Raw genomic sequence first — 26627 nt, 5'->3', positions numbered from 1 at the left:
CCAAAACCAGAAGAGCTGGAAGGTGCAATGGAGATATTGAGTGGCCCTGCACCAAGTTTATCTGGTTCCAGCAAGTCTGGTATGGTTTTGGGGATGAGCTAGTATGCCAAAAATTGGGATGGTACCAAGTTCTGCAGAGGTCAGGGTTCCTGTGTGGAGACCTGGTTGTCCTATAGGGCTTGCTAGGCCATGTGGAACTCAGCCACGTTCCTTTTGGATGTCTCTACCAGCACCATACACTCTTATTTTTCACCCTCCCACCCTCAGACCTACGTTACCTGGCTAACAGAGCATTGATTGTATAAGTGTTTATGTCAATATTGGCATGTTTGATTGTTCCACCTTAACTTTGGTACCCAAGTGTTTTTAAGAATTCTTTCGATGGATATGCAGCTAACTCTCATAATGTAGTGCTTACGTTAGTGGTCTACATATATATTATTCACACATGCACATGACCATGCAAATAGATACGCTGGAATTTCTAAGGTTGTATTTAAAAGGTTAACCAAAGGTGAGTCTGTCCATCAGGATTTAGCCAATAAGAAACAACAGTGTACTAATACTTGCAAAGCTGTTATTCTGGGGGAGTTCCTGCTTTCTAGCTGGCAATATTTGATCTCACTACAGTTAAATTTTGTGATTTTAAAGCCACCTCCATCTTGAAATTAGTGTGTTTTTATTAAAGTTGAGGTTATTAATACATGACTGTTATCTGGTATATTAATCCTTCTTTATGAATTTTGATGTAGAAATCAAGCCAGCAAAAGTTCTGCTTTGCAGTCACATCACAGATCAAACAGCAAGGATATACAGACTCTAGGGGTTGGCCTGCCAAGAGAAGAGGGTCTTCCAACAAATGAGAGCTTTTTAAATGGAAACCTCCCTGGAGCTGCACATAGTCCAATGCACACAAAAAAATCAAGCAACCCACCTGGATCTGGCAGCAAGGATCTAGCCAATAATAACATGCCACATCTTCTCAGTCCAAAGGAAGCAAAGGCAAAAACAGAATTTGATTTTAATGTGGACTCAAAAAGTTCTGATGGTTCAGGTACAAAGTACCTGAAGTCAAACACCAGATCTCAGCAGAACCGGCACTCATTTATGGAAACTTCTCAAAACAAGACTGGGACACTGCAACCCGGTGATAAGCATAGTCGCCATAGCTATATTGATACTATTCCACAGTCTTCTAAGAGTCCTTCGTATCGGACAAAGTCAAAGAGTCACGGGGTTCTGACGGACTCAAAATCGGTGGGCAATCTTTCTGAAGCCAGGGCTCAAGCTGCAGAACCAAACAACAGTAGATATTTTCCATCCAGCTGTATGGACTTGAACTCTCCTACCAGTCCAACTCCTCCCCGACACAGTGATAACAGAACTTTGCTCAGTCCATCTGGGAGGAACAACCGCAGTGAGGGTACCCTGGACACCCGAAGACCATCAACAAGGCACTCCAAAACAATGGAGGAGTTAAAACTGCCAGATCACGTGGATGGAAGCCATTCTCACTCGCTGTCTGCTCCACATGAATCTTTTTCCTATGGTCTAGGTTATACCAGTCCTTTTTCTTCACAGCAGCGCCCTCATAGACACTCTATGTATGTGAGCCGGGACAGAGTGAGGTCAAAGGGCTCAGAGGGTGGCTTAAACATAGGGCAAGGGATGGCAGCCAGAGCAAACAGCCTGCAACTGTTATCTCCACAGGTGCAGCATAAGTCACTCACAAGGTCTGTTGGCTCTTCACGAGAAGACTGTACGGAGGATGCTAATAGGGTTAGTTCAAAATACTGCCTGTAATGGAAGACTTTCCTTCCTCTGTGTATTTCATGTAGGGAAAGTGTCCTGCCTTCTCTCATCTGTTTATTTGTTTGCACAGTTGTTTATTTTTTTGTGTTAAGGAAAGGAATATTAGGTTTTTCAGACAGACTCAATGTTCAGAGCTCAAAGGAAGAGCCTTGAAAAAAATCCTGAACAGTGAACACCATTCTTTTAAAGTACTAAAATGTGAGAACAGACAAATATGTCTGTGACATTAAAATGTAGTCAGGAGTTGCTATTCATTGGATATGCTCTCTGATGTCACTTTTATTAGATTGTTTTCCTTAATTAACCTTCTCTTATTTGGTTTTTTTTGTTTGTTTGTTTTTTCTTGTGTGTCTTTTTGCTGTGAATGCTAATTTTAAATATTTTTGAAGTGAGTTTTTTATTCTCTTATACAAGGAGATTATGGCTGAAATACCATAATTTACTAGGGGAATTTCAAAAACACTGTAGTATTTCTCGGTTAGTATGATAAATAACGGAGGTAGGCTAGAGATTTTATAGCGGATAAACCACTGATTAACTGACTCTCTAACAGTGATGCAGTGATTACTGTCGCTAGGTATCTTGTTACATTTTAATGTGACCATTATTTCATGAGTCTAGAGCAAGGACCAGTTTTAAGTTGATTTACCTTCCTCATACAGCACTTCTGAATTATTTGATATTTTACTCAAGGGGATTGCATTAGTCTCCAGGACTTTAAATTGCATAGCATTGATGCAGATTGCAGCAAAGTGGTACAAAGAGAAGTACATAAAATGAGCATTTTTATACAAGTGTCTGTGGTAGAGTGACTTCTAAGGAGAGAACATTTTGTTCAGGTTTGTTGACAAATTGAAGGAAGTCAGAAAAGAGCTGTAAAAATTACTTAAGGTCTAAATAATGTTTTATAATGAGAGACTAAAAGACCTGTGTTTACTTAGAAATAAGAAATATTTGAAACCTAGGGAATATTTGTAGCTGACTTGATAGCAGTCTACAGATACCATAAAAAGTTTGCAGTTAGTTGGTGGCTCTTCAGTTCAGCAGGAAAAAAAGGCATAAATCTTTTTTTTCTTTTAAGCACATTAATGCATCATTTTTGTACTTACTATATCGCCTACATTCAGGCTTATTTATCGTCATTGTAGGGAGAAAAATCTCATCAAAATAGGAGAAATGCCGTCTAATTTAAAAGAGAATAAGCATGCAAAAGACATTACAGCAGCTCAATTCAAAAAACAGGTTTTATTTCTTTTTTTGTGTGGTAGTTTTCTCTCTCTCTCATTTCAGTTAAGCTAGATGTAATTTATTCTTGAAAATGTTACTGTACAAGGGCAGTAACACCAGCATTTGAGTTTGGATAATAAAAGCTCACACTACCTTGTGCTTTTCAGTGTATTAGGCACTTTTTCTGCAATATGTAGCAAATGTTAATTTAATAAATAATTTTAATTCTATTTCATATTATGTAGAGACAGAGTGTTCTTATCAAATCATTCTTTTCTTTTGACAGTTGGTTGACACACTTCTTTTTTAATTAGAAAATTTGATCTACTGCCCATTGCTCATGATTTTGTTCATTTTGGTTTGCTTTGGAATGTCTGTTTGAATGAGTTACTTCTAATTATTTGTAAAGTATGTGTCTTAAACTCTTACGTCAACGTCTTTAAACTTAAGTCTTCAGTTAAATGATTTAATTTTAAATCATTTTAAATTTATTTTAAATACATATTTCAACTGCAATCTGAGAGGAAAAATACTGTTCTGACATGCATGGCAAGGCTTTGAATTCGCAAGGCTCTTCAGCTATTTTTTCTTTGTTTTCATAAGTTTTAGAAACAAATTAGAATTAAATCAACAGTCTTATTAAGCCTTGTAAAGGCATTTTCACAAAGAAATAATTCTTACGTTTTCTCCTATCCCATTTGGTTTTTTGCCATGTTCTATATCAGAAGTAACACGATTTCACTTCCTTCAACATTACTGAACTCACAAGTTCAAGAATAACAGAATTGTTCTCCATGTTTCTTTATTATATTCCTATTAATTTTTTCCCTTCAGTTCTACTGGTTTCTATCCCTCCATCCTTCCCTTCCTCTCTTCTCTTCTCTCCCTTTCTATCCCTCTCCCTTCTCCCACTTCTCTCTGCCGATTTTCGCCCTCTCCCCTCAAATTTTGTGAAGTTTAAAGAAAACATTCTTTGTTTTCCTGGCTTTAAACCTTTGAAAAAGATTTTTTTTAAATGTTCGGTGTTAGCTTTTGGGCTTTCCACGTCTCAATAAAATGCTTTTTTTAGGGGTTCTTTTTGGTTTTTATGTTAATATACACAGAAGGGAGCAAGCAGAAGAAAATCAAGTACAAGTTGCTATCACTATCTCTTATTTGTAAGCTTAACTGCTGACAAATAAGAGGTATGTAAAACAAGTAGTAATTTAATCAAATGCTTCAGCCTCTTGTAAATTTTAAAAGAACTAAACTGCAATTTAAAGCAGTGTTTTTAGCTACATTTCTCATCATGGTACAGTTTCAAGGGTTTTTTTTATCTGTGCCAGTGAGGCCAGGTCATAATTAATAAAAGGCAAAATAGATTTTGCAAATCACTCATACAATGAATTGAAATCAGAATCCTTTTGTTTTTTAACCTTTTGTCCATTTTGGACATTCTAGATTTACATATGGGCTTCAGTATAATTTCCTGTATGGTCTTGGAGAGCTCACTTAATTTTATCTGGTCCTTATTGCAGAAATAATTGTAACATCTGGTTCATTTAAGAATGGGGTTAAGTCATATTTGGCAGCAAATTATGGCCATATCTGTTTCTAAAGACATGCTTAAGTTTTTCAGTTTTGCTTAAAGTACTTTCTAGAAAGTACTTTATTCAGTAAAGTAGAGATAATTGTATCTTTTTTCTATCCCATCTGACTTAACTGTTTAGCTTACAAATTTTTAAGTTCAGAGACTACCTCTTATTATTTATACAGTAGACTTTTTGACTGTTAGTACCTCTAGGTGCTACTGTATAACAGCTGATAAGAGATAGTGCTATGGTGTTGCATTTATTACAGATTATATGCGTTTCCCTTTTACTTTTTAAAATTTGCTATAAGCAGAGTGACCAGATCCCATCAGAAATGAATTCAACAAGACCTCCAGGAAAAGATTCCTCCAGAGATGTTACAACTGCATATCATTCACGGCAAAAATCTGAGGTCTGAATCATGCTAAAGTCTTTAAAATTACAACTAAGGGGAAAATTTTATTAATGCCATTTTTTTCTTTTTGGAAAAAAAAAAGCAAAAACAATTATTAATTAAATAGTTTGTGACTTGGTAATGGCAGTTATTAATTACATGACAGGAAAACTGTGTGTAGTTGAGTTTGGGATTTCTTGCTTATGTACGTTGGTTAAAAACAGTGCAAATCAGTTTATATTCCTTAATTTTAAATAGTCAACTGTTCTTTTGTTTAGGGTGGGACATATCATGATCCACATACAGAAGATGGAGCATCTACTAAAGAAAACAGAATTATCTATAATGACCCTGTTCCACGAAGAGTCGGCAGCTTTTACAGAGGTAATTTTATGATGGATCTTTCAAAATTAAGCAAGATTTTTAACATAGAATGTAACTGAAATAATAGAAATGGGTATAATGAACTTAACATGAACAAGTAAAAAAGTTTATAGGAAAGAGAATTGTTGCCCCAGTTCAGTGACTGGGTTGACCTGCTAGCTAATATATAGCAACAGTTTTAGTTTCATTATATTATTTATTTGCAAGTGCTAGCTCACTGTGATTGAAAAGTATGTCTGGTGCTGTACTTTGTAAAATACAAGATAATTTTATCAGGAGGCTAACAAAGATAAATGAAAATCACCAAAGTAAACGATTTATCAGTGTTTTTAAGCATCAATCCTGTCTTAAATTCTTATTAACGTTATATCTAAACACTGTTGTACTTGTAACAAATTAGCATGCTTACTGATCTATTTCAGATAATGTGGTAGGTACATGGAAGTGCGGTCTTGCTTTTAACCAAGAGAATCCTATATTCATATCTTTTGTTCAGATTTACTAAAAATCAGAATTTCCTACCACAAGTAAAGCACATTTATCTAATTCTAGTTAAGAATAAATAATAGAACAGGAGCGGATACTGTAAAAAAAATACACACACATGCACACACAAACATACACTGTTCTAATGTGATACACAAAACGGGTGATTTCTGAGCAGCTGCCTCACAGCTAAACCTGGGTAATCTTTTTGAAAAGGAGGATGATAGGAAGCTAATTACTGTCCTGCAAGTGTTAGGAGGCTTGTGAGACTCCGCTGAACGTTAAGAACTTCCAATCAGCTAAAATTTGATTATGAGTCACCTAATAACTTTAAGTAGAGTCACCAATCTCCCGCTGATCCTCTTTGGGTTCATCAGTTGGCTGAAGACCTGATTTAGGCATGTTAAAATCTGCTAGTCCTTGTAAGTATCCCGTTGCAATATTAAAACTTGTGAGCCATATTAAAGCTTGCACTGTTTTGAGCAACGCTTTTGTGTTAACTAAGGTTTTGGAGCACACGGAACAGAGAATCCTCAAGAGTCCTCAGCCCTGCATTGCTGCAGTTAATCCTTGAAATATTCCTATAAATTGGACATGGGTTATCCTTTTTTTATGCATAATGAAACAAGAGATACCAAGGAAGAATGACCTTCCGTGAATCATGTGCTAAGGAAACTGTAGGTCTCGGATTGAATTCAGTACCGTATTGCAAAGTAGATGTTCCTTTCTCTTCAATTTTATCTATGAAACAAATATATTTTAGTTTGCAGATTTAATTATTTCATTAGCAAAGCAGTGCTATATTTAAATAATACATTGAGAATAAAGCTGTTGACAGAAGTTGTTAATATGGAAAAAGTAAATTCATATTTGCTCAATTCTTAAGTATTGCCTTCCAAATATACAAGGATTATTAGGATTTATTTGTGTATTATAACTTAAAAACTTGTTTCAATCCCCTGTTCTGTCTTCAGATTCAGTTTTGATGGCTAGTGCTGCATGATGCTGCAGAAGTGGTGCAACTAGCATCTGATTTGTTTTTAATCCAGTGCAAATGTTTCTGATGGTTCTCATAGTTTTGGTAACAAATTTATTTGTAGGTATGTGTAACCTATTTTCATAAATCTACAGTAGGAATTCTGAGTTAAGTACAGTAGGTCTGTTATTAATCAAAATATAGCATCTGATTTTGATCCTTTCATTTGTACTGAGTAGTATCTTCCTCTTCGTAGTTGCATTAAAGTCCGTATTAAAATTTTTCAGGCCAGATGTTTTTAAAGGCCTAAGTGAAGATAAACTGTAAACTGCAGTAATTAACGTATTTAAGGACAGTATTTCAAACCTTTTTTCTACTTCCTGTTTTTAAATTTCATTTGCACTTGCAGCTCCCTGTAGATAGAGGTGGTCTTAAAATCCAAGAATGAGTTACAGAAGTTCTGGTGATGATAATATACTATAATAATGTTATCTTGACAATGTCACAAAAATTGTGTTTCCCACTTGTGAAAACGTACACTGATTTCTCCTAGTTGTACATAAAATACGACAGTGACTTTCATCTTCTATAAAAGGAGTAAAGAGGAAGCAGACAACTGAAAGATGTGACGTTTGATGGAGCTCAGTATACATTGTTTGCTATTTCTCTCTTCAGTTCCATCACCACGTCCAGAGAGTACATACCTAGAAAACAATGTGTCAAACAGAGCCCCTGTATTGCCAGCAGAGAGCAGCACGGTGGCAAACCACTCAAAGAGACAAACCACCTTTGATACCTGGTGAGTTGATATTTACACAGATGTATAGAAGGTAGCAGGTAAATGGTGATCATTGAGAGAAAAAAAAAAAAAAATAAAGAAAAACAATTTTTTTCCCTTGGGCTGTTCATTTTGAAAAGAATATTTCATAAACTCTTTTTTGAAATTTGTGATTGTCTATAGCTGCTTAGGTGTTCCTTGTGACTATACTGAAATAGTATTGCATGATTTCCCTCCCCTTCTGAGGGACAAGAAATACTTCATTACACTATCGCAACAAATGCATTAAAATTATATACTTTTGTCTGGTCTTTCCTGATTTTTTTTTTTTCCTGTTATCTGTCTTTGGTTAAAGATCATAGAAAGTACCTGTGTGCATATAGTATGGATAGCAAGGCCATAAGCTTCATCTGTGGATTCCAGAAGCCTGAAGTGTCAAACAAATGGAAAAAAATTGTCAAACTGCATGTTTCCAAATATAAAATAGGACTGTATAAATGAAGAATATAACATTCGCCCTGCAATGGGGACTGCTGCTCTCTTTTTGCTCATGCTCCAGAGAAGGAAATGAGTGCATTTTATGGGATAATGGACTAAGCAATATCTTAATGGTGTATATTGATTTTAAAAGATTAAAAGCACCACATGCCTCTATTATATACATAAAACAATTAACTATAATTATGCTAATAGAATGACAGCATCTATAGCTTTGCAGGACTTAAAAGGGAATACCTTAATTTTGTTGCTATGAGAACTATTCAGCTCTAAAATACTCTTAATCTTCTACTTTTTTCAATTACAATAAAGCACACTCAATAAAAATAAGCAAATGAAGTTTCAAAGGATTAGTGGGAGGAATGGACTGTATATATTTTCATGAGACAACTATACTTCATACCACTGAAACACTGCACTCTGAAAATGCGGAAAAACCATGCTATATAAAGAGCTGTTCCGATGGTTTGTTAACTTAATGTATTTTCACATGAACAACCTGAGAGTTACCTGTTGTGGTGTTTTTTTTTTTAAAGGAAAAAAAAAAGCACAACAACCTGTAATTCAGCTTGTATTCAGGTTGTGTACCTATGTCAATAATAGAAGATGTTTATTCCAGAGCACTGTGTTGCTTCCTCTGATTCAGTAGACGTCACTTTCTATCCTTCACTAGCCCCACCTGCCTCTGTTTGGGTGGTAGGTAGTTTGGGGATGTGGTCATTTATGTAAAAAGATGGTGCTTATATTGTGACTGACTTTTATGTGACTAAAGAAGGTACTGTTTCCACTCTTGAACCCTTTTACATATTTTATTGTCCTTCATATCTGAATTACGTTATCTTGCATATAAGTTAAGCCAATTGGAATTTTGCTTTGCTTTCTATATAATTCAGCAAGATACTTCCTTCGATTATGCAGTCGCTACAAAGGGTCTTGCAATGTTATATTAACTCTGAATTGAAATAATAGCATGTTATTAGAGCTGGTTGGGAATTTTTTGACCAAGTATTTTTTCACTTAAAATTTCAAATCATCAAAACGGAAACATTTCAAAGCAGCAGACTGATATTATCAACTAACCTTTTAGTGGGAAGATCCTTCTGCTCCAGGGTGGAATTATCTGTCAAAACAAGAGAGGTACTCACCATACAATAGCAAGTATTCTGGGGTTAGTGTTACTTCTTGGAACGTGAGGAACTCAAGTTCAGGGCCTTTGTTCTTTGTTATATAAACCAGAGTCTTGAACCAAGATCTTGGGTCTAACCAGTGCATGCCCTGAACCAGAAGTTGCAGGTTATTCTGAAGCACATTCTCTATTTCCGTTAATGTCTTCTCTTGAAGCTGTTTCATCTTGTTGAAATAGTGGAAGGACTACAGAAATGCTGAATATAGTCCGGTGACTAAGGCCCTCAATGAACTTTGAGTCAAACAGATTTAAGTCCTTGCTCCAGTTAATATACTTAAATATTTCCACAAAGTGGAACAGCTCCTTTGAGAGAAAAACCCACAGAAGAATAAGCACTTCTTGTAAAATGGAAGAGTGGCAGTGCCCTCAACACTAAGCAATCTACTATTTTGGCATGCATTTCTTTTTCTCTTTGCTTCTCCTACTCCCTATTATCCTGAAACGTTTCCTGCCCAGCTCTACATGTGATTGTGTGCAAATTGTCCTGGCAGTGGTCTAATGTTGCAGAATTGTTCTGTGCCGTATATGCAGCTTAATGAGATTCTTCAGTGATGCAGAGTCTGTTTCTCTACTTAATTTTCTGTATAGAAGTTGTGTAAATGCCTATGATAATGTCGAAAGCTCTAATGGAATGTGGTTCTGCTTACATCAATTTTATGATGAAGTAAATATTTAATGTTCTATTGGAATACATAACTGGTATGTAACAATTCATCTCAAATTATGAGTGACATATTCCACCCTGGACTTACCACTACTGTAAAATATTGCTTCTATCATGCTATTGCTCTGTGTTTCCTTTCTTCTGTCAAAGATTTTTTGAATGTTTGTTAGACTGAATTGTCACAGATGTTCCTTTGTCTCTGTGTGCACTTCTTCACTCTGTCCTCACTGTCCTGCCTCTGTAAAATAAAGATGTTATACTGCTAAACTCAACTTTTGTCATCAGGATTTACTTTTAAATTACTAGATCATTTCTGTGCTTTAGGCAACTTAAAAAATTTGCCTTTGTTCACTTCAGCTTTCCAGAAAGTCTTTTGTTTGCCTCAGTTTAATTTCCTCTAAATGACCTTGAACTTCTCCATCATTTTTATTTCTTTAGGTACGAGAATAGATTTTTTATTCTCTTTCACTTGTACGAGCTTTGTCTTAACAGGCAAGCCACTTTTACCTCGTTCTGCCAATGTGCCCTAATGTTGACCTGAATTACACTTACCACTGTTATAGTTCCAAGTATCTCTTTGTGATAAGCTCTAACATGCAGTACTTTATCTTATTTCATATTGCAAGTGCTTGCATTGATTGCATAAAGATATTTGGGGGCTTCTGGAAACCTCTGTTGTTTAAAACAATATTCATTCATATATTAATTATATGAGAAACAGCTGGTCATATCTTCTCTAGCATCTCTTCCTGCAAAAAGAATACATACACATGTGTAACACCTATATTATATCTTTATATGTATTTTTACTTTTATACAAATATGTATATATACACATGTACACACACACCCCTATAAACATACACACACACACACACACACACACACACTTTCTTTTATTTATCACTCCAAAAAATAAAAAAGGCTTACTGTTATCTCTCTACCATTAGTTTTCAAGACCCCAGAATATTATAAACATGAACCAGCTGTCCTTAATCTTGCTGTTTTGGCATCAGTGTAGCAATGTAGTCATGGCAAGAGTCTGCCTGAGAAGCCAAGTGGCTAGTTCACCCTGAAGTCTATGAAACTAGAAGGTTATCAATACCTAAGCAAACTAGTTTAAAGCAATACATGTCTGCAGTATAACCTGTTCCTGCATTGTAAATATTTTCCAGTTCCTTTACAGATTTCTGGAATATGTCTAAAATAATCAAGGAACTGCAAAATTTGCAACTTGCAAACTTGGAAGTTAACTATGTGCGTTAGACTGGTTAAGGCTTTAGAATTCTGCTCTGCATAGCTTGAAGATGTTCATGCTTCCTAATGGTATAACTGACATTTCCTGCATAAGACTATTGCATATATATTGTCACCTACTATGTTTGCCTTTTTCTTTTTATCTACTTGGCAGCATCTGAACCTCCCTATTAGTGCATGCAACCTCTGTTCTAGTAACCAGTGTATCCTTTCCCCAGTCATCAGTGCTTTTGTTTTGTAGTCAAAATTAGATGCTGCAACCTAATGCTATTTACAAGGAAACATTCCAAAATTTATATTCAGCAATATCCTGCCTGAGAAATAAACCTAATGAAGTTTGGGATTGAGATTCTTATCTCAAATAGACCACATATTTGAGGTGTTTCACTAGTTTCTGACATTTTCTTCCTCCGTTTATGGTAACTCTAACTACTGAGGGTTTTATTTTAAGCAAAACCAAAAGTTAACTTTGAGAGTTAATAACTCTTCATTTACCTTGCGAAGAAAATTTCAGACTTTTGAATAATTCTTCCTTTAGAGCAAAATCTTACTCATGTAGTTGTAAGCTCTTCTGTAAAGAGGCAGTTAAAGATGATTTCTAAAGCAGGCTGCCTGTTGAGATTAACAAAGCTGAAGGAGTAACAGAAAGGGGCATGAAGAATTACCTCCAGAGAGGAACAGGGTGCAATATAAGTCTGTCTATGTCAGCATGAATGCAGCATGCTTCCTATTTAATTTTTTAACTAATCTTATGACACATCAGTTTCCTTGCCTCATGCATGTATGCTTCTCCACCTCGTTGTACCTGCATGAAATTGTCCTTGGCAAGAAAGGTATCCAGTAAGTGAGTGATAGTCACAAAATTTCTCTTTACATATATGCCTTTCCCGAGTGTCTCAGACCAGAATGACCAAAATGACCCATATTATATGTCCTAAGCGTGCAAAAGGAACAAAATGATAAAACAGTGGGAAGGAGGACATTTTGCCTTTGGTTTGTGCTTGAGGTTGAGCACTCCAAGTGAGGGCTCTTTTCTGCATCTTTTAAGGCTAGAGACTTATTTGCTAGTAAAAGACACTGAGATTCCTGGGTAACTGCTTGTCTCCAAGAGCTGAGGCTTTATGCAAAATAACAAGACCTGTAGTTATGTTGTAGGAATAGGCAGTGTTGAGTGACTATATAATCCAATTTCTTCTGATAATCCTAATTTTTGCCGTACTGACCATTGTCTGAAAATCTTTTGGGATGCCTGAAATATTGCAATGTTTCATATCATCGATCGAAATGTTCTGCTCTATTTTTACTCAGTCCAAAATCCTTGTGTTGAAACTTCCTGCTATAATGCTATATATGTTCGCCCTCTTCACATAATGAGCACGCTTTGAAGCGGTTGCTTTTCAAGGTCAGTGCTTTTTCAGACAACAGTACTGCAATATGAGTCATAGGAGCTAGTGACATAAACCAGTCAATGTAAAACCACTGGCTTATGGGTACGCAGCGATTGGAAATGAACAGTCCTCTGCGCCTTATTTTTCTCCACTGTCTGGTAACGATAGTTTTAGCAGATCACGGTGCAGAATTTCACTTCTCCTCTGTCAGCTCATCTGCTATAGGCAGCAGTTTTCTTGTCCAGGTTCATTGGGCCAAAGAAAACAATTACACTTGAGTGAATCTCTATCTAAAAGTGTGGCCAAAATAGTCCCAAGTTTTATTCGGAAGATAAAGCTCATCTTTAGAAGTACGGTGTCTCCATTTTGGAATGGACTTTAGAGCAGGAAAGTCATAGGAAGAGATTGAAAGAACAATGCAGAGTAACCATGCTGGGACTGTCGTTTGGTCTGAGAGACTGGTTCCTCTATAGCGACATACTCACTGGGTTGGTAATTTGCACTGGGGCCATGGTTTGGGGCGTGCTTGTTTCTTTGTCCTTTAGGTTGTATTTTGGGAATGGCACAGAGCCAGCTGTGGATGCACATCGGCTCCTCTGGGGCAAGGCTTGAATGATTCTGTCCTCAGCCCCCTTGCATTACTTTCAGAGCCCAACCAGCTTACTTGGGGTGCGTGTTTTCCTCCAAGTTTCCTAACAAACAAAGGAAGATGAAACTCCTAAAAATAAAAATCACTTAAATCATTCAGGAGGTGTTTTGTGTGTCTTAAGTCAGCCTTATGAGTTGACAGCATCTGTAAAGCTGTCAGTAGTCCTTACTCTTGGGCTTTCACCATGGTGCTGTAAAGTGAATGATACAGGACTGCCTTATGCTGTTATGTAATGGTGCCAAATACAGGGGCCTGATGGAAATGGGAATCCTTAGCAATCCTATAGCTACTCCCAGCTTTGTAATTTTTATAGCAAAATCTGTATTGTTCAGTATTTGAATAGTTTTTTGGATATAGATTTATGTTCCAAAAATCTAAATTAGAAAAAATTCCACCATCCTCTCTATCTGTAAGTCTTTCCTCTAAGCATTCCCTTCTTCAGCAACAGCATTTTATTACAACATTTAAACACTACATACAGTTATAGTTAGACCCAGAGAACGTTTTGGAATTGAGGGGGTTTGGGATAGAAATTGAGGAGTTGATCAAATCACGTATCAGAGTGAAGATACTCTTATCGATAAGGAAGATAACGGTAGTGATTCCTACCCCAATTATATGTTTCATGTTTGCTTGAAAAAAAATGTCAGCTTAGCATGCAGCAGCTGCTGAATCACCAGCATAGCATTTTAAGCCAGAATTAGAACCCAAAGATAACTATAGCAGACAGCTAAGAGTTGCTACGTTACAGCTACTCCAAGGAAAGCTGCTTCTGTTTGTCATCCAGAGCACTTAGAACAGTGGCTGTCCCTTAGGTTTTCCATCCAGCCGCTGGGATAATTTCATTTTTGTTTTCATACAACTTAAGGCTAAAAAGGACTATTGAATCACCCAGTGAAGACTTCCTGTATATTAATTGCTAATAAGTGTCATCCATTCCCTGGAGGCTAAGCAGAGTAGCTTATCTGACTAATGTGCACCTCCCAGAAGGGTGTCCAGTCTTGCTTTGAAAAGTCAGAGATGGGAAATCCACGGTTTCCCCTAAGGAGTTTATTCTGGCAACTAATGATTCTCGTTGTTAAAATCAGTGCCTTATTTCTAACACAAATTTCTCTGGCTGCACCGTCCACCTACTTGTTCCTGTTACGTCTTTTCCCTTTACTTTAAAGATCCTTCTTGTACTCAGTGATTTCTCCCTGGAAAAGTACCTATGCGCAGCAATCAAGGAAACTCTAAATGGTGGGGTTTGTTTGGTTGATTTTTTTTTTTAACATATTAGATTGAAATCTCTGTCTCCATTGCTGTAAGCCGTTCTGTCTGTCTCAGAAATTATTTCTATGAAACTTCCCTGCACCGTTTCCAATTTTCAAAATATATTAGAGGACACTAGAACTGCATTCGGTTAGTGTCTCACCAATAGGTTAAAACAGTCTTTTTACCCCATATCAGTACTTTGCATCCATAGTTTACTGTATGTACTTTAAAGCAACGTGCTGCTTATCAGCTGCAGATAACTCAGTTTTAGTTGAGATAAAAGGTGGAAATAAAAAGTCAGTCTTTGCAACTATTCCACTTTCGGGTCATCTTCTCTTGGCAGCACTGCCTCACCCATGCATAACAAACTTTTACTGAAGTTGTTAAGTTGAAATGGACAACAGTAGAACCCCAGGCTTCACAGATGATAAATTTGGAACCATGTCAGCAAAGGTCAGGAATTTTGATTGAAATCTGTTCTGTCTGATGAACTTCTTTGCAACTCCTGACTCTTCAGCAAGCAATGGATAAACTGGATCTGTGCTTTTATACCTCATCATCGTTTGTATGTTCTCTCAGATATGATTTTAATTTCTTAAAATATGTTGTGTGTGATGTTTTGGTCTGAATATTAAATTCTATTTAAAAAAGAAGACATGCATGCCTACCTTCTCCCTAAATAACTGTTCACTGGTTTGAGCTAATCATTTTGCCCTAACACTGTGTTCTTCCTATCCCATTTAGTAAGACTGTTTATCCTTTATTTGTATAGTAACCCTTGAACCAATGAACGCTAAAACATTTCAAATCTTTTCGCTTTAATCAATAATTTGCATTCTTTGTCATAAGATCTTATTTTTACAAAAAATTTACAGAATGTCTAAATGAACTCTCTCTTACGATGCCTTATTTCATGTTTAGGAAAAGTCCTGAAAATCTTAACAGTCACTCTGAACAGCTCAAGGAGAAAGAAAAGCAAGGTTTTTTCAGGGCAATAAAAAAGAAAAAGAAGAAATCTCAAACTGTAAGTATACAGTATTTCCAAAAGAAAATATGCAATTATCAGTTTTGAATTGAACCATGTTAATATGCTAGATCAGTATAGTACCTCTGTATGATTTGTGATCATACCCGCATATATCTGTCTATTCTTTCAATTTCAGTCTTCACTATATGAAAGTCAACTTCTTTCCCTGTTCAGGGTTTATTTATCTGCCTTTTCAAACATTTATTCACCTACTAGATACGTTTCCTGTGTGTTGTTTTTTTTTTTTTTTTCATTCTGACACTTTGAGAACCAGTTTTGATGCGAGCTTTAAGCCAAAGTTGCAAATTCTTTCACAGTATATGGTGATGACCAACGTAATAACAGAGATAACTGTGGGATCTGTTATTCCAAGAATAACAGCTACGTTATTGTGTGTCCTCAGCTTAAATAATTTATCAGACACCCATTAGAAGGAGATAAAACTGTTAGAAGTGAGAATTCTTTCCAGTCTTTTTCATGGCTTTGATGATGGCCTCCATCTTCTTGCCATTCACTGTAGCTGGAAATAAGGGTAATGTACCTCGACCATTCTTAATGCTTTGTGGTTTTTGGGGGATAGGGATTGTGGCTTTTGTTATTTGGTATAAGCCTTGGTCTTTTATGCGTTTTTACATTTCCTTCTAGTTGTCAGGAAGGAGAAAGAACTTTCTTTTGTCAGCGGATAGCAGTATATTCACTTTTCACAAAGTTTTAAAACAAAATTTCATCTAAGTACTGAAGAAATCTAAACTTCATATCATCCTATTCTTGGAGGGCAGTTGTGGAAATGTTTAGTTTTTAAAATGATGTTTAGATTAAGTCTGTTTTACAAAATTTTTAAAACTGCAGGTGTTCTGTTTTAAATTATAGCTAGTAAAAAGTGTGATCTTGGAGTTCTCAGGCAGGCCATCAGCAGCAGAACTTCTGAACTTTTTAATAGTTTCTTACTAGTATACTAGCATATTGCTAAATCTTATGCACAAAATAATGTCAGAAGTAAGCCTTCTGTATCTTTCTATGGTACTTGTTCTTTTCAGTGGGCTTCATTCTTATTTCATTTTTCTGCATAGTCTGAGTAGTAAAGCTAAGAGTTCTACCATAATTTTCATTTTCATTATTTTACGATGGGTTTCTCACTTTAAAAAGTGGCTTTATTATAAACCTGTTAATAACAATAATTCCTTATTTGTTACTGGTGTTGTGTCAGATGTTCTCAGAGTATGAATAAGAGGATAAATTTCAGACCTGACTGGAATCTGAAAATCAGACTGTATAGTAACGTGTGCACCACTTTTCCGAGGAGCTTGCTTAATTCCATTTGTTGTAGATTATGTTTTGTTTTGTTTAAGTGCTCAATGTTTTATAAAAATTAAGTAGCAATACTTCTATAAGGGAAGTTCCAATTACAGTTTTCAAGGTTCTCAGAACGGAGTAAATCATGCTTACTCTTCTGCAATTGAATTTGTGTCGAAAGTTGTTAATGGTACCACAGGGCAAAGGGGAGTAACTAAAGTAAAATATCTGCTGTCATAAAGTGAGGTGGCGTGACTCTGGCTGTCAATGGAGGGCTGATCTGATGAAAATTGGGAGAGAGAACCAGTTTTCTTTTTTTATTCTCTTTGAACTGCATGGAATGTGTGCGTGCATGTTTTAACTAGCACACACAAAAAATGTGCCTTGTCTTCCTTCTGGCCAGGTTTTAGGGCAGTGGCTCCTACCTCTTCTTATTTCACAAAAATGGCCTATGAATGAAAGCAGAAGGACTTCTACCTCCAGAATCATGTCAGACTATTTTTCAAAATACCTTTCTCCCTCTCTACTCTATTGTGTGGTTGTGTGATGAATCTTTGGGCAGTAGTGCACAAAATTCCTGTTAAACAACACCTTTTCATTGGCCTGTGCCTTTGCTGAAGTTATTCTTAATTCACGTTAATGTAAATAGATCAGTGGAGACTAGATTTTAAGCTTTGTATGCAGTGGGCCTTAGTCTGTTGCATATGAAAGAGGGAGATTTTTTAAAGAAGTTCTACCACTATGTGGGATCAGATGGCATTACGCTGAAAATATTCTCCACTGAACATTGGTGCAGCAGATTATTGGGATATGCCATCAACATATACAAAGTAAGTGACTGTTGAAGCTGTGCGCAGCATACATTTGTATGGCTCACAGTACGAGCTTTGGTAACGGTTCTTCATGCCAGTTGCCCCTAGTTTCTTTTCTATTATGTTCTTTAGGTTCAGCTGTTAGTTTAGTTTTTGTGCCACAGCGCTAGTCTTCCTCTTCTTGTATATATGTAGTTTGTAAGTTAGTTCTATTTTTAGGGCAAATAGATAGACTTTTTAAAATCTCTTACATACAATAATAGCATTGATTAATAATTAAATATGTGCTGATGTGCAATCCCAAACTGCTGCATGATTCTGAAGTTGTTCATCCTGATACTTGTGCCCAGTTAAAATATGACTATTTGTATTACACAACTGAAGAAAATATCTATATTTAAACTCCGGTGTTATTTGGTATCAAAACGTCCCCGAAAGGAAAGCACAGCTAAAAACATTGATTCCAATGATGCATTTTCCAAAACAATGTTAAATTTGCATTGTTCTAGTCTGCCCTGATTCAAATCATTTCAGGCATGGTGGTAGAGAACACTTTAAAAGCCTGGCTGATAGATAGTGTATCAACTACTTCCAGCTTAAACTATATGAAGGAAAAATATACTGGATTGGGTTGCATCTTAAAATCCAAAGCTTTCTAAAAATTCTAAATGGTAAGTACCTTGATCTGTAACTACCAAAAGCATCATTGGTAACAGGACAGGACAGACTTACACACAGTCCTTACTCCTGTTTTGTCTTCATTTGTTTTTTTCACTCTTAAGGAGAGAAAAAAAAATTTTGCATAAGAGAAAATTATTTTGGCTAGTTCGAGCTAGTATCTCACAGGAAGATGCTTAAAATTCTTGCGGTGACGTAAAATTCTTACATTCTGATCTAGAGACTTGCTGGCACCAGTTGGATCTTTGGATCTCACCAGCGATTACAAAATCGTTTTTGATTTCTACTTTCTTGTCCTGTTTAACAGGAGAGTATATGAGGATAGACTACACACGCCAATGTAAAGGTACAGGTACCTGATTCAGACACTGATCTTTGATCTTTACCAAATGTCTATTAGTTGAGAAAGTCTACCTGAAAGCGTTGGGATGTTCATTAGGATCTTCTGGCACAAACAAAAATGTTTATCTTCAGTTCAGCACCAAATTTGCCTTCAGTAGTAAAAGCTTTTAACAGTACTGTAGTAATAGCTCTTCAACCACAAGAAGAATGTTGTTTATAAATTCACATTAAAAATGTAGCTAACATGTAGCTTGCAACTATCCATGTTTTTTAATAAGGCTACCAATTCTTATAGACTCCTGGAAGTATGTTGTTATGCTTACTTTACTCCAACATAGACGTTCTTCAGCAAATAACAAGCTAGGCCTGAGAATCATCATAACGCTGAGAAGCATGTAATAGAGTGAGTTTGTTAAGAGGGTGACGGTACCACATCTGCTAGCTGCTATTTACTTCTGATGTCCTTAGGATGATCACTGGCTAAATGAGACTCTCCAAAGAGTCATAAAGGGTATCTTAAATTGGATTGAAGATACCTTTTTAATGATGTCATTCTCTTAATCTCTAATAGTCCAGAGCTGGCATCAATCCCTCCCGCTTCCTCCAGAAGAGTTGTTTCCATTAATCATTCTCTGTAGAGTTCTCTGGGTGTAGTTCTTCATGGTATGATAATCAGTACTGCCTGCTACAGGAATTCTTTGCAATATTGTTTTCGCAGAGCTAGTCTTACCCACTCTCCTTTTCATCTTGCTTGGAGTCTTTCTTTAACGTAGCAAAAGGTTTGAGGATTGTTAGATTCACAGTTCTTTCCATAATCTGGCACCAAGCACGTTGATATCCATGAGGGTTGTGTGCAGTGTCAATAAGCACTATTTTCAGAGGAGCGCAAGTTTTGCAGATTTTGGCATGTATTCCAAGCTATGGCTCTGAAGAAACAATGTCCTCTGGAAAATCCCGTTGCAGGTGAGCACTCCTGCTAGTAATGCTTTGCTTTCCTTTTTGGCTTACTGAACTTCAAACAGAAAAGTGTTCTGACCATAACATTTCTAAAGAAGCTGTGTTAATTAGTGACTCTACCTTTCCTTAGTTTGGATATGCTAAGTGGAATCTAGAAGCTGAGAAAACTGTCTGAAAACCTTCTCTGTTAGTAGTGCTTCTATCATTCTGTTTAGTCATATAATCGTTACGTGGTATTATAAAGGGGTTTTTTGGTAGACAAAGTAACGCTAGACACAGCTTATGCGTCGAGTGCTTGTTTGTACATGAGAAGGGGGGGAATATTCTCCCTTAAAATTTTAATACTTGATAGTTCTGTTTGCTACCTGTGTATCTATTGGTATGCCCTTTGTACTACAGAAATAAAACTAAAACAGCAAGTGCCCTTGCGGTTGTAAATGAAGTTGTTGAAGGCACATTTTTGTCAGAACTAAAAAAAATTCATCTTGGAGCCATAGTTCTTTTTAAAAGTTAAAAACATAATGCTTTTATTCCTTTTAGAGGTAACTATCAATTGCTCATTCTAAAATTGGTTGCTATTACTGCTAGCATATGTTTGATATTTCATTTATATCAAAATAAGAAATATCATACCATTTTAGATCATTAGCAGAAGTAACAAATGATGGCCTTGATCCAAAGCTCATTAAAGTCAACAAGAGCTACCTGTTGTTTTCAAAAGGCTCTGAAATGTTCTCTGCATTTCTAATGGAGCATGAATGTAAGAATAGGTGCACTGATCTCTTTTTACATTCTTTATGTGCATTGAATTCCTTGAATTTATTCCATACACTTCTTTTCATTCAGAACATCAATCAGTATTTTATTTTCCTCAGGCAAAATGAATGGATGAATATCATATATTGTTGGAATTTAAAAAAAATACATAATGTATGAATATAGTAAGGACAGATCTCTTGAACTGAAATACTATGCATTTAGTTTTTGTATCTTATATTGCAGACAGACTCAGCCAACGGGGAGAATCCAAGCATCAAGAAATCCCTCTTCCCTCTTTTTAATTCAAAGAATAATTTAAAGCATAGTTCTTCTTTGAAAAAGCTTCCTGTAGTCACTCTACCCATGGTATTAATTTTTAAGTACAGTAGCACTGTAAAACGCTCCAGTAAACTTGTTTTACTGACTACAGCAGCATGTATTTTATTTTCACGGGTTCACTTTCTCTTCATGCCAGTTAAGTATCCTGGGCCAGTTCGATAAATTCTAGTACAATTGGCAGTTCTGTTGGAATAGATTGGGTTTTTTTAATGTTTTTAGTAGTCTGATATACTGAAAATGCAATATACACAGTTCCAAGGAGAATGATATTAAAGGAGGAAAATAGTTGCAAAGTCACATATATTTAAAATTAGACTATCTCGTTTTATTTCAGTCAGGAAAAATTAACTCGATTTATTTTATAGCTGTATTGGAGATGCATTTTGTATGCAAACTGCTCCTTTATATTGGAATTGAATTAAACAAATACCGTAACAACAGATTCTCTGGAAAAAAAGTTTTTAGCTCATGCTTCTACTGTATTTTTGTTTCTCCTGATTGTTCGTGATAACCTCTTTTTCGTGCAAGTTGTCTTTAAAATTTTAACTCTCCAATTTTTTGAATAAAATTATTGAAATGAGATAGAACTCATTATAGTAAAAGCTTAAAATAATTTCTCTGCCGTAAGTCTTGCTGAAGTTGCTGTTTCTTTTTCATTTTGGGGGGAGTTTTTCAATTTTTACTGTAGTTTGGAATATTTGGGGAAGAGAAGAAAGATGGGGACAGAAAAAGCCCTTTTTCTTGTGATGGCAAAATCAGCCAGACATCAATTTAGAGATTATTTTGATCTGCTTCACCACATAGGAACAAATTTATAGAACTGATCCATGGTCTTAACTGCAGTATGGAATGCTTTTTAAGTGAAGATGAGGCGCAACAATTTTGGTTTTTTTTTTTTTTTGGAAGCCTTGTTTAACAGCTCTCTCTTACAGCAAATAACACTAACAGCATGTGAATGCTTTAAGGGCTAAGGGTATAGCAAATCTGCATGATATCCACAGCCACTCTGTATTTACTATGGGGAAAAACAATGAAAGTGCATTACAATTCTGCTGCAGTAATGGGATTCACTTGCATTATGTGATTAACTGGGGGAAATGGTTTACAGCTATTTTTAAGAGTATATTAAGAAATTGCTAATTAATATTTTGTTGCAGATGCCTAGTAGTGATGGTCAGGATCTTTTGGCATTACAGAAAGCCATTCACACTTCTAATCACCAGAGCAGCAGGCAGAAGGATTGGCATCCTGAGAAGATGACAGAAATCCAGCCTCAGGTAAGTGGCGTTATCGGTTCCCTGTATTCTGAGATCGTTGATGTGTCTTGACAGCTTTTTCTCTGGTGAATAGAAAAATCGCATTTGGCATTATTTCCTAGCCTCCCCATTTCTTGCTCATTGAAAGTACAAAGTCATGTGCCTTCCATCCTGCATAATTCTTTGATAATCTAGACATGAATGACAGGGAAAATAAGAGAGACAGTAAGTCCCTTTTTCAGTCTTTGAGTCTTCTGAAATATTGGTTATGTTTTGTATTGGAGGCAAACGAAATCAAAGTGCACATCTCTGGCAGGCAATGGAGCATTGTATGAAGACCCTCCAGTTTGCACTGCAGGGAATGGTGCATCCTGAGGGTGCAGTGGTACCCCACACAGAAATAGTGGATGGGGTCCTAAGAGCACTGTACCCGCATTAAAGTGCAGCTGTGCCTCAGCTGGCACAAACTGCTGTTTGAGCAGGTTAGATTTTTGGAGTATAGCAGTGCACTGATGCAGCTTTGTTTTCTCCAGTTCTAAAACCAGCTTTTGGGAATCAGGGTTTGGGAGGGAGCCTCTGTGCCGTGCTGTGTTGCCTTTACAACATTGAAAACTGAACAAGAGGGTTTGTTACAGCTGCAGTGTTTGAAATAAGTTGTTCTATGAGCCGTGGCATTTAATGAAAGCAATTCCCCTTCCAGTTTGTGTTCTTGGGCTCCCCCAGGTCCTTACCCATTTCAGTAAACCCATGTCTCTGTTTTTCTATGACCTGCTCACCAGCTAAAGAAGCCCGTGCTGTGAGGGACCAGAACGGCTTATCACCCAGCTGCTGCCTAATGGCTGAGTTCTGCCAGCCATTATCTCAGTGTGGAGAGCTACTCAGGTCTCTCTCTATGCCACACTGATGTTCAGGAAACTTTAAGGAACTTCATATTTCCCAGATCGGTAAAATATAGCCATAAAATATGGATGAGGTTCTAAAGTTAATAGCTGTCCGTCTGTCAGTACTCCTACTAATGCAGATGTCTACGCCTCCTTTCTCATAGGAAATCAGGCTACACTAATTGGTGGGAACAAAAGTTTTTCTGATGTAGCCATTTCCTCTTTCCAGGTAGCTAATAGATTTGAATCATAATGAGAAGACATTTTTTCAGGTGTGTAGTCATAGCTTGAACTGAAATATTCCAAATGAATGCGTATTAAAAGTGATGAAGTCCTATGAAGTTTAAAATGTTCAATTTAAAATATGACAGTTTTGCTACAGGAAGTCTGATATAGCATTATAACAACAAGAGGTTACTAGGTCAAGTGCTTTCCGCCATGTCTTTCAGAACCAGCCATTAAAATCTCTTCGAAAGCTATTGCATCTCTCCTCTTCAAATCATTCTGTCCCTGCTGAGCCTCGCTTCCAACCCTTACCAAGTCAGCCAGCCAAAGCTTCTTTTTCTGAAGTGCGAATTCACCCCATGAGTCAAAGCTCCAGCAGCGGCAGCAGCAATGTACGGCAAGAGTCTCAGTCAAAAAACAGGCCAGCACTGCAGATACCTGGCCAGCTGGAACCTAGCTGGCACGTCGCACCAGTGAACAGGAGCGCAAACGATGGGCCTCCCTACTCCGATCAGCTGCCTTCCAAGAGCGGACAGAACGGGCACACGTATAACCGAACAAACCGATCACGAATGCCAAATCTGAATGATTTAAAAGAGACAGCCTTGTAATTGCACTCCAGAAAATAGGCCAGTTCACATGGAGATTGACATAGGGGAGTGGTGGTGGTTCTGGTGATGGTAAGACTGTATTTTCAGCTTTATAAAGGTGTGCAATATGTACATGTGGAGCTATGCTATTTGGCACCACAGTGAGAGTCAGGGATTACACAGTAAAACAAGTTGAATTGTGCATTACCAGTCATCAGAAATGTCACTGGATACCAGGCAGAGTGTGCCGTTCAGGGAGAAAAATGTATTACTGTTCTCTCTCGTTTACATTCCAGCTTAGTGCACATCTCTGTCTGAAAGCTGGGAGACTTTTGGTATGTATTGGCACTTACAAGGGTGAAAACATTCATGTCTAGACCTATGCCCTTACTACCTTTTTTGCTGCCTAGTTAAAACAGTGAGGTTTATGTGATAAAAGTGTATCCCTGTTAAGGGTTTAAAGTTAAATTGTATGTCTTAAATTTGTTTTTTAAACTACCATATTTGATAGGATTTGTAATATTTATTTATGATGATCTAATATCGTACTGTTATAATCATATCTTTTATGTTATAATGTAAAGTTATTTTGAGCTGTTTGAAACATTGTGAAGCAGTGCAACAGCTACAGTAGTTTCTATAAAAAAAACTAACAGTAACATTTATATATTGCATCAGGAGTATTTTATTCTATATATAAATATATATATAAATGGAAAATAACTGTCTGTTTTTTAAATATACTCATTTAAAAGAAAGGTATTGTTATGACACTATCTGCCATATTTTTATACATTTGTGATATAAAGTGCAGTATTATACTTCTAATAAAAGGAAGTTGAATGTGGATATAAGTGTGACTGTAACAGTATGAATTTTGCTCAGCTATTAGAGCCCAGTATTATAGGCATTACTGGCAACAAACAAAAGACAGCGTTCAGTTCCAAGCTTTATTATGGGCTAGTTTGTTGGAAGTATTGGCTAACTGTAAGAGACTGCAGAACTGTACAGTAATCTAAATGTAGTGTGTTCTCCCCTAACTGTGTCCTTAGCTTTCCTATTAATATTAATGGGAGTTTTGCATCTGCATCATGAGCATAGAGCCCCAGTACCAATTTTTTTCCTCTAAAGATATAAAGTGCCCCGTGACTACAAGCTAAAGCAGGTGCTCTTCCACTTAATAGTAGGGGTGAAGACCAAAGAAACATAGCATGAATTGCAAGTGAAATGCCAAACTTTGACATTTACGCATAGCATGCCGCTGCAGATCATGGTGTAAGCTTTTATGTATATGTGTATTTTATATCTTGTTTAATGATTATTAACTATTAAGGTGAACACTGTATTTAAATTTGAAATACTCTTGCACTTTTTATTATATTTCAGGATGTATTTAAAGCTACCAATCTGGTATTTGGATTTTGGGGAAAAAGGTTGCCATGCAGCTTATTTTCTCCTTACGTTTTGGTCTCAGAATATTCCAATGCACAGTTCAGTTTCCAGTCTCAGCAAAATAGTAGATCTAGAGTTCCAGTCTCCTGTAGAACATTGTAAAAACTGCCTTTACACTGGTAAATTTCAAGTGTAGCAAACAAACAACCTGATTCCTCTGTTGCTGCTGGTAAGATCAGTCAAGGGTGAGTCAATAGAAGTCAAAAGAGTTACGCTAGTCTAAACTTAGTGCAATAAGAGGAGAGTAAGGCCTGTAGTGTCAGAACAATACAATCTTTCCTTTGTAAACACGTTAGTTCAACTCCCTCATTACTCTGCAGCATAGTTCATTTTATATATGATGTTCTTATAAAGTAAATGTACTTGCAAATATGTTGTCTTTTCCAAAAAGAGATTAACCTGAATGTAAATTTGATGATTTAGCCATAGATACAGTTAACAGAAGTAGCCAGACGGTAAGAGCTGAAGTTCCTACTTTGATAACAATGCAAACTGGACATGATGATGTTCAGTACCTCTTGAATCATACCAAAGTTCTAAGAACATTATACAACAAAATTGGCACCGCTGCTTTGAAAATCTTTGTCATAAAGTACAATATGAAATGATTTCAGGTTTGTCCAGGGCAAAAAGCAAGTCTAGTAAATCTGAAAAACTACAAAGCAAGAATTCTTTATTTTTTGAATTGTCTGCGAGAAATATGTATGTGGGTTTTTTTAATAGATATATATGATATATTCTGTGTTTATGTATCATATATATCATATATATAAATATAGTAGACATGACAGGGTGTCCATCTTTTTAATAATGTCATTGGGCATCCAAGAAGCACATTGTGATGTTTACTATTCATTATTATCACAGCATATTTCTCCTGATCTTTTAGAAATCTTTTTTGGATTCACCAGTTCATCACAATTGGGTTAGTCCTGTTCTGTGCTCTGAACTGGGCTGATGCCGCTGAAACCCCTTACAAAAACCTTGTCTTTAGTTCAAGAGTGGGGCTCTAAGCAGTACTATGTTAATGTCTCAAAGTGAGCATTCAGACTAGGCTCTTCTGTACTTTCTGAATATAATTTATTTTGCCTCTACTAGACTTTTACCGTGTTGATAAAAGCTTCATGCTTGGGATAATCATACTGGGCTGTCTATGGTTGTTCTGATTTCTGGCAGGGAAAAATGTTTCTAAAGGATTTTTCTTCAGTACTCATTGAGTTAAGTTAAGGTAATCTCTGACTGTACTTATAGCTGTTTAAAATAGTTAGCAAAGCTTCAAGGGTCACCCAAGGAGTGTTCAAGTATTTGGTGGCCCATATTTACAGAAAGTTCTTCCTACTTCATAATGCATTTTCTTCTCAGATTCAACAAACTGTAATAGATTAAAGTTGACTACTAGATTGTGTTGAACATATGTAATGTTTTCTTCCTTCTGTTGGAAAGAACTTCCAGCAGCTCAGCCAGCTGGTGCTGGGATTAATTGAGTATTTTT

The 26627-nt window shown here is 36.4% G+C and overlaps 1 protein-coding gene across 7 annotated transcripts in view; it reads left to right on the top strand.

The window, feature by feature from the left end:
- CDKL5 (cyclin dependent kinase like 5) overlaps positions 1-24524 on the top strand; it is a 124898-nt gene extending 100374 nt beyond the window's left edge. For 4 of the 7 annotated variants that reach the window (XM_068918651.1, XM_068918661.1, XM_009669226.2 and 1 more), the window contains 8 exons: positions 753-1779; positions 4924-5022; positions 5283-5388; positions 7526-7649; positions 15446-15548; positions 20636-20758; positions 21889-22008; positions 23318-24524. In XM_068918651.1, coding sequence (XP_068774752.1) covers positions 753-1779; positions 4924-5022; positions 5283-5388; positions 7526-7649; positions 15446-15548; positions 20636-20758; positions 21889-22008; positions 23318-23704 — 2089 coding nt within the window. In that variant the 3' untranslated portion in view covers positions 23705-24524. The remainder of the gene's footprint in view (positions 1-752; positions 1780-4923; positions 5023-5282; positions 5389-7525; positions 7650-15445; positions 15549-20635; positions 20759-21888; positions 22009-23317) is intronic. The other 3 variants (XM_068918669.1, XM_009669229.2, XM_009669230.2) reach the window with 2 other exon arrangements.
- Positions 24525-26627: the final 2103 nt, after the last annotated feature.

This window comes from Struthio camelus, chromosome 1 (assembly GCF_040807025.1).
Source record: "Struthio camelus isolate bStrCam1 chromosome 1, bStrCam1.hap1, whole genome shotgun sequence".
In the NCBI taxonomy this organism is placed as follows: Eukaryota; Metazoa; Chordata; class Aves; order Struthioniformes; family Struthionidae; genus Struthio; species Struthio camelus.
The sequence above is the reverse complement of the archived record's forward strand: the minus strand, read 5'-3'. Positions and strand labels throughout refer to the sequence as shown.